At 44.6% G+C, this 14,971-nt stretch overlaps 1 protein-coding gene across 4 annotated transcripts in view; it reads right to left on the bottom strand.

The window, feature by feature from the left end:
* CCSER2 (coiled-coil serine rich protein 2) overlaps positions 1-14,971 on the bottom strand; it is a 158,389-nt gene that overhangs the window by 64,900 nt on the left and 78,518 nt on the right. For all 4 annotated transcript variants that reach the window (XM_040320511.1, XM_040320509.1, XM_040320507.1 and 1 more), the window contains exon 5: positions 5,983-6,073. In XM_040320511.1, coding sequence (XP_040176445.1) covers positions 5,983-6,073 — 91 coding nt within the window. The remainder of the gene's footprint in view (positions 1-5,982; positions 6,074-14,971) is intronic.

Genomic DNA, 14,971 nt, shown 5'->3' with positions numbered 1-14,971 from the left:
CACACGTTTTAAGGTGGCGTTTTTCATTTTATTTTTATTACTGTCTAAATGCAGCACATTGCTTTCAATGGACCTGTACAGGCACATTAATAACAGTAAACGTGAGCCACGTTTAGAAGTGTTTAAAGATGATAAAAACAAAACTGCATTACTAGCCAGTGTAACGGTCACCACCGTTTACGACCTTCCATCAACTACGACAGCTTATCGACACTCCACAATCAGGCAAACGAACACGACCCATAAGAATTCCCCCCAGACACGAGACACACAGCTCTGGGTTCTGGTTTCAAATGCAAGACAACTTTAATGGTTAGCTGTTATATACAGTTTAAGCATGAAAGGAACAATCAAACTCTCCACCCACACCTCACACCCTGGGGGGGCTTCAATACACCTTCAGATGGCTAATTGCTAAACATTCCAGACACCTCGGCGCCGGGCTATTATTATCATGTCCTAATCACTCCACCTGAGAAGTCACATTCCTTCATTAACAGAATTCAAACAAAACACCATCACACAATGATTTCTTCTCAATCCACATCTTTAGACAGACGGTCCGTCTCCGACAGAAAGGTATTCACACCTCTGAGCATCAATAGGCTTTAAGCAGTGTTATCACACAATGAAAGGCCTTTCAAGAGCCAGCCACATTTAACATGTCAACAGTCTACACAGAGAGATGAGTCATAGAATAAACCAACACTTTGCAATATCTCCAATTGCAATATGAGCTATCAGTAATGTCTCCTGTCCTGTAATTTAGGATATAATTTCTCAGTCACCCTATGGCCCTATCGGACATAAGGTGACCCTAGACATAAGAGTTATTAATGACGCTGGCACACTCATCCTTCCAAAGTCTCTGTTTGTCCTGGATCATTCCGTTCCAGCCAGTATTTTACTTAAGACGACGTACCCCTTGAATAACAGATTATATTTGAATGTCTGGCATTCTTGGAGCTAGAAGAATCTTTACACACTATACAGACCATACCTCATGCTCTTCTTTTTGCAAAAGATTTAAGATATATACATTTCTAAAACAAAATTTTTAAATATTCTTATTATGACCTATTTCGTAACTTTGTTCATCATCATGTCACTGACCAATACTGCTAAACTTTAATGGGACCTCTATTCAAATCACCAGGCCATACAATAACTGGACACTCCCCTCTTTCTAATAAATACATAAAAAAGGTATTCCTGTGCTGCTAGAAATATAGGGATTGCTAGTGGAGACCTCCAATTTCAAATTGCCTGGCTGTCTCCGACACAGAGAAGTCCACTGACACCAAATAATCATGCATATCAGACAGAGAGAAGTCAGGGATTCTGATTTGAATGCACCTTTTGCCAGCGTCTGCCATCTTTACAGCTCCAACGCTGGAGACGCTGGAGATTCAGAAAACGTCCGTGGGCATGGGGCCTTAGTGTTGATTGAACGCTGGTTTTCCAGTAAAAGAGTTTGACAGAAGCATATCATTAGACAGGCTTTCTATTGAACAGACATCGATACGCATGTGCCGAAAATCATCCACTTCCTGATAAACCGGCCATCTTATGGTACATGTGTAGCGGGCTTTAAAGGAGAAGTCCAGCCTGAGCGTTTAAGCCTGGGCTTCTCTTAAGGGTTACAGGAGTGCAATTCGTTTTGCACTCCTGTGACCCGTTTTCAGCGGAGAGCGGTCTGAAGTCCACTCTCGGCTGACGTCACTGCCATCAGTTGGGGCAGCGCGTCATCCCGACTTCCAAGTTCACATCCGCCAGCTGCCCTGATTGATGGCATTCTCAGCGAGCCGCTGAGACAGCCTCTCCCCGCCCCTCCACGGCTCAGCGATCCAATGAGCGTGAAGAAGCAGAGAGGAAAGAGACTAACTGGCAGTCATCAGCTTTCCTCTCGGGAATCTGTGAGAACCGAGCCATCGGCAATGTTCAGTGGCTCGGTTCTTAGTGCAGAGACGGCGGGGTGATGGAGCATCGGTATGATGCTCCATCCACCGAGGTAAGTATGAATAGAAAAAGAAGTTAAACCCATACTTCTTTTGAAACATATTGCAGTCACTGTAAAATGTGAAAAAAGGGGAAAACACTGCACTAAACCAAACATATATGTGAAAAAAAAGCAGCCAGCACACAAACAAAGTAGCAAAAATGGTAGAACAATAGTGCAGCGCTAAAAGATGTGCACAATGATTATAAAGGCACAGAAGTGAATACAAACAAAATATGTATAAAGTCCGTGTAAAGACCCCTTCAGACAACCATATACCCCATGTTCATGTCAATGTCCCCATTCATCACTCCTCCTATGGAATTTTATTTGTACACTGAACTGTGTGATCTATTTATTAACCCAGTGTCACATTTATTGTGATATAGGGTCTTTACACAGACTTTATATCAGGGCTCGACAAATCCTGGGAACCAGGTCGCCATGGCGACTAGAAATGGTGTTCTGGCGACTTGGCTTGGAAGGTGGGCAAAAAAAAAAAATGTGTTTTTGTGAGCTGGCGCCATCTGGTGGTGAGCCGTTGGTATTACAAGTTAAACAGCAATTCTAATGTAATTTTTCACCATTTTTCACTATTTTCACTGCCATCTTCTTCCCTCCAATTAGAACCTCCAAACATTATATATATTTTTTATCCTAACACCCTAGAGAATAAAATGGCGATCGTTGCAATACTTTCTGTCACGCCATATTTGCGCAGCGGTCTTACAAGCGCACTTTTTTTGGGAAAAAAATCACTTTTTTTAATTAAAAAATAAGACAACAGTAAAGTTATCCCCATTTTTTTTAATATTATGAAAGATAATGTTACGCCGAGTAAATTCATACCCAACATGTCACGCTTCAAAATTGCGTCCGCTCGTGGAATGCCTTTGAGTTACAGAGGAGGACTAGGGCTAGAATTATTGCTCTCGCTCTACCAATCGCCGCGATACCTCACATGTGTGGTTTGAACACCGTTTACATATGTGGACGCTGCTCACGTATGTGTTCGCTTCTGCGTGCAAGCTCGTCGGGACGGGGTGCGTTTTCTGGCTCCTAACTTTTTTAGCTGGCTCCTAGATTCCAAGCAAATTTGTCAAACCCTGCTTTATATATATTTTGTTTTAGGGTCTTTATACAGACTTATACATATTTTGTTTGTATTCACTTCTGTGCCTTTATAATCATTGTGCACATCATTTAGCGCTGCACTATTGTTCTACCATATTGCAGTCACTATCTTAGCATGTGGCAGTAGGCAACTAACATTTGAATGGCAGGTAAGCAACTCCAGTACAGTTTCCCTTCCTGTTCCATAATGGATGGGGGACCCAGGAGCTCCATCTTTGGTTCCCTCTGGTCAGGACTGGAAAGAGGTTGTGGGATTATATCTACCCTCACCAGTGTGACAGACTGTCCAAGAGACCTACACATTTCTTGTACACCTGACTTGCATTGAAGTGCATTTTAATTATTTAACACATTGCAAAAAAAAGTTAGTGCACTCTATGCAATTTGTGCTGTGTTGTCCCTTGCCGACTTTTTTGGTCTTTTTACACGGACACTAAAGCCCTATACACAAGTGCCTGGGGCTGTAAAACAAATTGCTGGTATATTTCTGCACCCAGGATACACAGGTGCTGTGTAGAGCTGAGCATAGTTATGAATGCCTATATGCAACCACACACATATGTGCATCACTACTTCCATAAGTCTGTGCATGCGCACAGCCAGACACATACAGAAAAAAAAAACACTTTCAACACTTTCCTATTCTACCTATACTAGGATTCTACATGTCATCTATTTGTCACTGTATCCAGAAAATAGGAACATCTTAATACAAAGCATATTGAATCCTGGCTTCTGTAGCAGGAAAGAAAGGAGGATTAATCTTGCAACTCAAGCCAATAAGAATAACTGGGGTCATTTACTAAAACTGGAGAGTACAAAATCTGGTGAAGCGGTGCATAGAAACCAATCAGCTTCTAACTTCTGCTCGCGCAATTAAGCTTTGACAAAAAATAAATAAAATTTAAAAAAAAAAAGACGCTGATTGGTTTCTATGCACAGCTGCACCAGATAATGCACTCTCCAGTCTTAGTAAATCATCCTCAAATGTGTGATTCTAGTACTAGAGTACACATAGGGCTAGATTCAGGTACGGCGGCGTATTAGTGAGTCGGCGTAGCGTATCGTATTTACGCTATCCTGCCATAAGTCCGAGAGGCAAGTGCTGTATTCACAAAGCCCTTGCCTCCTAAGTTACGGCGGCGTAGCGTAAATGGGCCGACCTAAGCGCGCCCAATTCAAATGTGGAACAGAGGGGCGTGTTTTATGTTAATGACTGGTGACCCGACGTGATTGACGTTTTTAACGAACAGCGCATGCGCCGTCTGTGGACATATCCCAGTGTGCATTGCTCCAAAGTACGCCGCAAGGACATATTGGTTTCGACGTGAACGTAAATTACGTCCAGCCCCATTCACATACGACTTACGCAAACGACGTAAAATTTTCAAATTTCGACGCGGGAACGACGGCCATACTTAACATTGGCTAGGCCAGCTATTTGTTCGACTAACTTTACGCCGGAAAAAGCCTTACGTAAACAACGTAAAAAAAACACGCCGGGCGCACGTACGTTTCTGAATCGGCATATCTAGTCATTTGCATATTCTACACCGAACTCAACGGAAGCGCCACCTAGCGTAGGAGACTTACGCCGCTCGTATCTTAGCCTAATTTAAGCGTATGTTTTCCAGAATACGCTTACATTTACGACGGTGTAGATTCAGAGTTACGACGGCGTATCTACTGATACGCCGGCGTAACTGTCTCTGAATCTGGCTAATAGACAGTAGGGTGGATAACAGAGCACACACACAGAAGAGTAGGGTAGGCAACAAAGAACAGACACGATGGATGTTCAGCATCCTGCAACGCACAGATAAAGTAGTATAGGTAGCAAAGGACCCCCCATATAATAGATGTTCATGATTTAGACTACACAGAGATGGGAAATGGGAACAACAGAACGAGCGTGCGTGCACGCACACATACAAAATTGGTGTTCATGGTCTGGGGCAGCGTTTCTCAACCTTTTTTTCTGTCAAGCCACTCTTCAAATTATACACAATCTTGAGGCACCCAATTTGAAAAGGTAAAAAAACTAAAATATTTTTACATAATCTAGCAGCATCCACAAACTTGGGCCACCAAACATTAGAGGCAATTCATTTTTATAAAGCAATATACCTTTGCAAACTGGCACAGTTTTGTATTCTAGCATTTCTCTTCTCCCTCAGTTTCCCCATCATTCAGTGAAGGTAACCCCAATACTGAGGGAGAGGTGCAGGGAAGAGGCAAACAAGACTTTTTCAGGCCGGCAACTGGCCCACATGGTGCCAAAGGTTGTAAAGCTGCACAACACTTGTGGGCTTGTGTAGCAAAAAAAAAAAACAGGCATGATCCAATTTTTGCCCACTTTTTAGGCATTTAGATTCTGAAAGAATCAGAAGGCACTCTGGTTAAAAAAGGTTGGTCTGGAGTACATAGAGACAGGTAATGGGAATCAGAGTGAGCATGCGCACACACACAGTTGGTGTTTATGGTCCTGGAGTACACAGACACAGTAGATGAGTATCAAACAACACATGTGCAGTGGGTGTTTATGGTCCAGGAGTGGACAGAGACAGTAGTGTAGGTATCAATTGATCTTCAGAATGCTTAAACCGCGGCTGCATCTGATGGGATGCAGTCACTGTTTTGCCAGCAATTATACATTCAATTTCTTCAAATATTCAATAGAAGGATGTTGGGGGGTGGTAGGAACACCCATGAAGCAAATTTCACCCCATTCATCAGAAGCCAGACAAAATTTTAATGGTGCATGGCAAGCTTAAGCCTTTTCAATGTCCCCAAAACATCCAATAGGCATGAGATAAACTGCCTGGTTATAGTGACAGCAAAACACTAACCAGGGTCACATGGTGGGTCTTCTGGTATTTCCACATCCAGCATTAGGTCATCCTCTTCCAGGTCACAGGTCTCTATATTATTGAGGATGTCCTGTAAATAAATACAATGCAACAGTGTCAAACTTGAAATAACTGCAGGCACCAAGAGGCATGCAACATTAGAAGGGTTCCAGAATGCCCAAGAGCTCTGACATAAGAAATGGTTAATTATGAAAATACACAGCTTCAGAAACTTGAACCAACTCTTCCAAACTGGCTTGTCCAAATCAGTAAGGCCCCTTTCACACAGGGTGGATCCACTAGACGGACTCCGCTCTGTTTATCCCCACTGAGCTGGTAGATTCTTCGCTCCAGACCTGTCAGAGCCCCGCTGTCCTCTATGGGAGATCGGATGAAAATTAATGCTTCTGTCCGTTTTCATCCGATTCCATCTGCTGGATAGATGGCAAACATATCGACAGCCGTCTGTTTTCACCGGATCTTGTCAGGTGGGTGTCAGAGGACACATCTCCGCTGACATCCGCCTGCCCATAGACGTCAATGGGTGGCCCGCTCAGATCCGCCTGAAAAACGGACAGGTTGATCCGAGCGGGCCGATCGTGTGAAAGTGGCCTAATGGGCTCAATACATGTGGGAGGGAGCAGGCTTTACTTTAAGAGATGAAAAAGTTATCTGTATAATTGAGCACCTTGAGTTTTAGGTCCCATTCACACTTGCGAATGGGTTGTTGGCGATTACATGAGAAAGGCCCAAGCAGGGGCTCCCGGTGCTTAGCTGCAGGCAGAAGCCTAATTATAAGCAATATGAGGCTGACAGATCCCATAGCTAAATCGCAGCCGCTCGCATGTAATTGCTTATGGAGACCGACTCGTTGGGTTCCCACATGTAAATCGATAACGACCCATTTCACAAATGTGAATGGGGCGTTAGGGCTCCAATTGTGGAGTCTATAGGTACCAGGCTCCTCTCTGAACAGAAGGGGCAAGCCGTCTCCTGTTAAAATCTAAGCAGCTCAAAAAAGTACAGACTAAAAGATATGTAAAATGTCAAACGGAGAATAGTAAACACCAATGCAGACTAAAGAGAATAAAGTAACCCATTTCCCCCCATTTTCAGTAGGCAAAATTACTGGTCAATTTGTTTTCACTAGAGAGAAAATATTACACGTTACAAATGAAAAGCCAGTGGATCTGTAAGGCAGATGAGATTGGGTACCAATAAAATAAATGTTCATTTTACACACACTTATGTAACAATTTCAGTAGCTGTTTGTACAGCTCATCAGAATTTATTTGAACTGAATCACTCTAAAGTAGACACACTGTAGCAAATCATTAAGGACTTCATCTAACTAGCCGGTTTTACAATTGGTTCTGACTTTGTACAATAGTCTCTTTTATGCACCCAAGGTTCTATATAATGGAACAAGACAGGCAATTGTCTTTTTACTTCCCGGCAAGAAATACAATTGCGGAGACAGAGAAATTGGAAGGTACATTTTGTCACTGTTCACATTTCACACTCAAGCTCTTAGAAATCAGTAAAACAACCTGCACAAAGATCCTGCACAGATTGGCAGAATACACCAAAACCAGCTGCTTTTATGTTCTCCTGTAACTTTTAGATTAAGTTGGCAAAAGACAGGACCTCCAATGGATCATTATTGCCATCTGTGACCCAGCGGGGTCAGATCTATCCTCATTTCCTTTGTGTTCACTGAGAATATTAGGAGAAAGTCTCCAATGAGGGCACAAATAAAAATGTCCCCCCCCCCTTTTTCTTACCTTAACCCGATCGTTCCAGCAAAGAGAATAAGCGCAGCACCTCCAGACACTTTTGGGTCCTCATTCGATAAATTGATAGCAACAGGAGCCATTGGTTCCCGCTGCCGTCAATCAAATCAACTTCCACCCCACCCCTCCCATCTGCAGGGGTCAGAAAACCTACGAGTACTAAAAAAAGCCTTAAAAAAAAAAATAGTAATTTTCTGTTTACTGTTCTTTTGCAGGTCAGCAATGATATCTCTCAAGTGTGCTGTGTATTGGGGGGGGGGGCTGAAAAGGGGGAAAAAATAGTCTAGCTATACAAAGTGACGTACGGACATACTGGTAGTTTTAATTTATTTTTTATTTTTTAATAAATACCTTAAAATTACCAATTATGACTGTCTTTATGCATAGACATTTTCTCAGAACAATCAGCATGTCAGATTCTATTGATGCACACGTTTGATTACATGACAATGACATTAATTGAAGAAAGCTACTTTGTAGGTGTTAAACAAAAGTGACAAAAAAAACAAATCAATCAAACCAGAGCAGAAATGAAAGGCAAAACAAATAAATAAATCACAGGGTGAATATTTAATAACACAAACAAGAAACTTGCACAATTCTCACAGAAAAAATAAAAACAAAATAAAGCTGCTAGACTCAATAATTCAACTCTTTGTTCAGATTACTGCTTTATACCCAGACTACATTAAAAGGTGTTACTGTACTACCAATGCGATTTTTATTATAACTGCCTGTGTTATGGCAATAGACTGGGCAACAGTCTAACCTGTAGGTTAAGCTAGAAGGTGTGTTTTTTGTTACTGGCAGCTTTGCTTTCAGAATTGTGCTAGTCCATGAAAACACGTACATAGTTACCATACATCCAGGTTCATCTCATAAAATTAGAATATCATCAAAAAGAATATCAAATTTCAGTAATTTAAAAATTGCATATTTTATATCCATGAGTTACACATAGTGATATATTTTAAGCATTTCTTTATTTTAATTTTTTTTTTAAGATTATGGCTTACAGCTGGTTAAAACCCAAAATTTAGTATCTCAGAAAATTTGAACATAAGGCTAATAAAAAAATAATTTTCAATACAGAAATGCTGGCTTACTGAAAAGTGTGTCCATGTACAGTATAGTATGCACTCAACACTTGGTCAAGGTTCCTTTTGCATGATTACTGCATCAATGCGGCATAACATGGGGGAGATCAGCCTGTGGCACTGCTGAGGTGGTATGGAATCCCAGGCTTCTTTGATAGCGGCTTTCAGCTCATCTACATTGTTGGGTCTGGTGTCTCATCTTCTTCTTGACAATAACCCACAGATTCTCTACGGGGTTTAGGTCAGGTTAGTTTGCTGGGCAATCAAGAACAGTGACACCATGGTCATTAAACCAGCTATTGGTACTTTTGGCAATGTGGCAGGTGCCAAGTCCTGCTGAAAAATGAAATCTGCATCTCTATAAAGCATCTCCATGTCATCTGCTGGTGTTGGTCCACTGTTTTACCAAGTCCAAAATCAGCGCAGGTCAGGAGTCAGGAGATTCCAGGGAGCCCGCAATGTCATCGGAGCAGCTGTCAGGTGCAGCCACCATCCCTGGTAAGGGAACCTGTTCCCTACTGCGCATGTGCAAAGTGCGCTGCACCTTCTACTGGCCTGGCGGTGGAGGAAGAAGGAGGGAGCCGGACTTTCGGAAGACAAGGCCGCGGCTCCATCTCCCGGTAATGGGAAACAGTACCGGTTAAAAACAGGTACCTGTTCCCCCCCGGAAGGTGCCAAATGTGACAAGAGAGGGGGGGGGGGGACAGATAAGCAGAAGTTCTACTTTTGAGTGGAACTCCGCTTTGTGGAACTCACTGGTGAGATTACGAGGAGGCGTAAAAAAACACAGTAAAAACTATTTACTAAAAAATTAATTGCAGGGCCATTAAGCAATAGATGCTTATGGGTTATTTTTTGAGAAGATACTGTTTATAGTGTCACTTTAACTACATTTTTAATTAAAGGATGTACAGGTACTCAGCATGCCATGTCAGGTATTAAAGCCCAACCCTGGGCAAAACATGAACCTCCACTCCTTGTAGCTACAGTCTTGTGATGTTCCAGTCCAGAGTGTTCTCTCCTCTTCTGTTTACATGGGATCCTGCATTAGGTGTCCATGTCACTGCCTTTGTGACATAGACACTTCTTTTTGGCTGTCCGGGGACAGGGTCCCTTTAGGATCTAGAAGAGGAGCCCCATCAGCACAAGGGGATTGTCAGAGACAAGCCAGTTTCCCCACCTGAAAATAATACCAGTGAGGCACTTGGACAATGAACATAGGCAAGTATACCTTGCCTCATGATAAGAAGAAAAAGAAGAAGAAAGAAAAAAAAAAAACACAAATTGCAAGAGATGGGCTTCGTTATGGTACTGCCAATAAAATCCTCCATGCTAGCAAAGCCAATGAAACCCTGTCGAGAAAAACTAAACCAACATGCACCATCACCACTAACCAGCTGCTGCGTGTAATATAATCTTTCAGCATATGCCATGAATGGGAAATGGAGGATCTTGGCTGTAATTAACCTTAGATAGGTCATGGCTGCCATAGTAGCATTTATCTAAACTGTAATAATAATGCTCATAGCTGTGAATATACCAATATGACCACTAGAGGGCATATAACTACAAGAAATACACACATCCACACTTAGAATAGAGGAATAAAGCACATAAAGGGCAATGATAGATTTAATCACTGTGATAAAGAACCTTGAGTCTTCTCTGTAGCAATACAGAAATAAGAATTGTGACCCATGTAAAAACAAAGGGATAGGTTTATGTGAATTTGTAGCTTATTTTACATTCTTCAGCAATATAAAGACCACTCCGTTTTCATCCGAAATTTAAATACAAATCAAGCTAGAAAACTTAGAAAATTTAGATTTCCTTGTGCGCAGAAAGACCAAAAAGTGCCTGAGGGGGACACAGTGCTACAAAACAACATATACAGACATCAAGGAGCAGATAACACACAGATACTGTATTATACAAAATAAAACCTACCTTTGTCCTGTCTGTAGCCCTTCCATCATGAGTGAGGATGAAGTCAATCATCGGATCAGTAGCTTGGTTTGATCACTATATATTATTTCATGTATTTGCTTGCTGGAATCATCAAGGCATAACCTTTACCAGTCACACACTTCTAGCTATGGAGCAATGTAGGAAAGTAGGCCATGGCAAACCATCTCTGATTATTTAAGGATATCTTCCCAAACATAAAGCTGACTTAGGAGGAGGGGTTGGTAAGGTGGGGGCTTCACAGGCCATCTGATAACCAGATGTCAATCTCATGTCCATTTGTAATGTGATACTAGATGACGGAATCTTACACAGACACCACATAGAGGTTAATGGAGACGATATTCCTAAAATATAGCAATGGCCAGACAGTCTCCTACAACTATTGAAGTATACAGGAAGACCAAGATCACACATATGCAATGCACTTATGTCATGCATTAACATGTGTTGCACAAAGACAACCCATTCATTTGGATGGGCTGCCTAATAAAAAAAAAAAAAAGAAGATGTACTATTTTACTGTAAAGTATTGCAGCACAACATATGGTACTGCATTACTGTTTGTTCTAATGCCAGCACAGTGGCATGGTATGTTGAGGTACCACAGTACACCAATATGCAAAACACTCTACAGCAGCACAACATTGTAAACACGGCTTTAAAGTTGAAATAAATTGTATCTAGAGTAAACATGTTACATTATATTACAGTTCAGAATGTGATATCAGTAAACAACTGAAAACAGGTCGAGGTTAGAGAGGCTCTAAATGCTGAAGGTTTTTCATGAATGCAGCACCGCGCCCCCCCCCCCCCCCCACAATACTTCCGTGGAGCCCGATCTCTATCCAGCATTGTGCATGAGAGCAGCGACTCTCTTGGTTCTCTCCATCCTTATAGGCTCAGAGACATGCTTGGGGGCACTCAACAGGGATTAGGGCTGCTTTGTGCAAAGCCATTACATGGAGTAGGTAAGTATGACATGTTATAAAAAAAAATTGGGCATACGGAACAGCCTCGAAAGAGGCCACCAACGGACCCAGACCCTTCCTGCAGAATCGCAGAGTTGACCGCTTCTGGGTCGGCAACTGCTGCACAGCAGATTCTGAAGTTTTTCCGTTAGGAGAAAAACACTTTCGCCCCGGCGGAATCCAGGACTAGTCCCAGGTATTCCAGTCCCTGAGACAGAACCAACCCTGATTTCAGGACAATCCAGAAACCAGCCGAACTCTCGGAGAGCCTGACACGTGATAGACACGGCTCCACCAATTCAGAGCTCGAAGAAGCTCGTAGGAGAATGTCGTCCAGACATCCCATAACAAACCCCCGCTGTCACAGCCTGGCCAGTATCGAGACGAGCACCTTGGCGAAAACCCGCCGAATAGGAAGGACACCAATTGAAAATGGTCCCCCCCGACCGCAAAGCACAGAATCTCTGGTGCTTAGAGGATATGGGAACATGCAGGTACACGTTCATGACATCCAAGGATGCCAGAAAAATCCCCCTGATGGAGTGCCGCTATTACCAAGCGAATCGACACCACCTGAAAGTTTGCACCTTGACAAAACAAACGAGGGACTTGAGGCCCAGGATTGACCGGGCCCCATCCTCCGTGGGGACACAAACAGAATGGAGTAAAACCCCCGAGACCGTTCCAACGAGGGAACTGGCACAATCACTCCCCCGACCAGAAGATCCTGGACAGCCCCTGACAGAGCCAACCGGCGAACCGGAGGAGGTCAGAGGCCGGAGGGAAAAAACCTGTTTGGCAGACAAGAGAGAAACTCTGTCTTGTACCCCAAGGAAACCACTTTGCAACCCCAACGGTCGGAAAAGGGGAGACCTCCACCGAGCCACGAATGAGCGAAGCCAGTCTCCCACCCGAGACACGGGCGGGAGCAGACCTTCAGGCAGAAGCAGGTATGTCCGCAGACTTGTTAGGCATGCGGTATCAGGTGCGCTGCTGCCCCGCGGCGGGGGTTTAAGCACCTTGTAGACCTACCCCCACCGCACAGGGCGGGCGAAAAAAAGGTAGTCAAGGAGGGTCCTTGCACATGGCGAGGTCCCTAGCCCTTCCCAGACTGTGGGAACAGCATGCGCTTACCACCCGTGGCATCCTCAATGATGCCATTCAGGGAAGTCCTAAAAGGACCGTTCACCCTTAAAGGCCATCACCAAGGCCTCCTTAGAGGACTAGTCCGCAGACCAGCTCTTCAGCCACACAAGGCGGCGCAGAACCACTGCATAGACGGAAGCCCCGGATCGTATCCATGGCCGCCTCGCAGCGAAATGTCTGACCCTGAACCAATCGTTCAGCCAGGTCCCTAGAGGACTCGGAAGCGTCCCCTTCTTCCAGCTCCTGCAGCAGGAGCTTCGCCCTTTCAGTCGGGGCCTGTGCCACCAGGGCCCGGCCAGAGCCGGCCTCAACGCCGAACCCACCACCGTGAAAAGGGAGCGGGTCACAGCCTCCACTCTCCTATCAGGAGAACGTGGTGGCCTTGCTCAGTCTGGACAAAGGGGCGTCCACTGGCGGAGGAGAGACCTACTTTTTTTAAAAAAAAGTCCCCCTCCAGGGGGTAACGGGTTGCAAAGTTTTTTGACAAACTTTTTTGTCCCTTTTTTTAAAGGAAGGGTATGCAAGGCAGTGACTCTACCACTGAGCTATAAGCTCTATTTGTCGTATAACATATTGTCCAAATAAGGAACACAAGGAAACACATTAGCGGTACGTGGCGGTCTGCGGAACCCCAAAAGGTACGGCTGGTGTCACCGCCACATCCTCAATTTTTACAGTCTCACGCACCGCAGAAATCAAAAGCTCCAACAAATTCCTTGCCAGCAACTGACTCTGCAGCAGAGTCATCCTCACTATACATGTGGAGTAAGCCTCTGACATAACAGAACCAGAAAACAGCAATTCTGCGTCAGAGACATCCCCAGAAGCAGGCTCAGGGAGGGGGCGCTTTTTACCCCCCATCCGGACACTAGCTGCTTAAAACCTGGCAAGAAACCCAGGACAGCCAACATAACAGATGTGGCAGGGGAAGGGGCGTTAAGGGTTAACTCAGGCATAGCTGGATAGGGAGACATGGCCCAGGTTCCATAGTGTCAGCGCCGTGTCACTCACCCTGCAAAGCAGGACAAAAACCCCCACTGGTCACCTCCTTTACTGCTATTGCAGAGTATGGGGGCCCCTGGTACCACCACCAGCGCGGCCTGAGAAGGACTAGGTGTGCTGAGAAGCCGCGCAGCGCTGTGTCTGTCTTCTCCTCAGACAGATCCGCCAAAGCCGTCACACGAGGCAGACGAAAAAGCAAGATGGCCGCCGAATGCTGAAAAACAGCATAGGACCACAGGAAAATGGCAGCCGAGCAATATAGAGCGGAGCTCCGGCAAAATGGCGGCCGTTGCGCAGCATTTAAAAAGACAGTGACACAGCAAATGCCAGCACAAAAAAAATCACCTCACAAGACACATGAAAGGCCCTGTAGTGAACACCACAGCCCTCTGTAGTGACAACACACAGCCCCCGCTACACACACACACACACACACACACACACACACACACACGAGTCCGGGTGTATATGAGCCCCAGAAAAAAAAAACACTCACAGCCGCTACCCACAAGGGAAGGAGGGAGAGGAATAAGGGAGAAAGGAAAGCAGCGAAAAAACCCTCAGTCGACCTCCCCCGGGAACATTCCAGCCAGACCACTTACCTGAGTAAGGGTACTTACCCGTCCTGCGACTACCCGGCTGGAGGTATCCCAGACAGAACCAACGTTCGTAAACGGCATGGCTGTCGGCCAGACACACTGACAAAGCCATAAAAGACCGGTCATATGTGTGCCCTAGAACCGAAGTTCCCCGGCCGCCCCTGGAGCAACGGGGCCTGTCGTGGACGTCCCAAAGCTGAGCTAAGGGTCGGCACACGCTCGATAGCCGAACATGGGGGGACTACAAGAGTCGAGGACCCAGCCTGTCACCCAGTCGGCTGTTGATAGAAGAATCACAGGATTCAAAAATGCAGGAACAAAATAATAAAAAAAACTCCAGAGTACGGGACTCTAGAAGTGCCTGACTCCTCTCCTGTCGTTGGGCAGAAAAAGACTGAGGCTCCTAGAGCAGGGTG

Source organism: Rana temporaria, chromosome 8 (genome assembly GCF_905171775.1).
Source record: "Rana temporaria chromosome 8, aRanTem1.1, whole genome shotgun sequence".
Classification (NCBI taxonomy): domain Eukaryota; kingdom Metazoa; phylum Chordata; class Amphibia; order Anura; family Ranidae; genus Rana; species Rana temporaria.
This window is presented reverse-complemented; position numbering and strand designations above follow the sequence as displayed.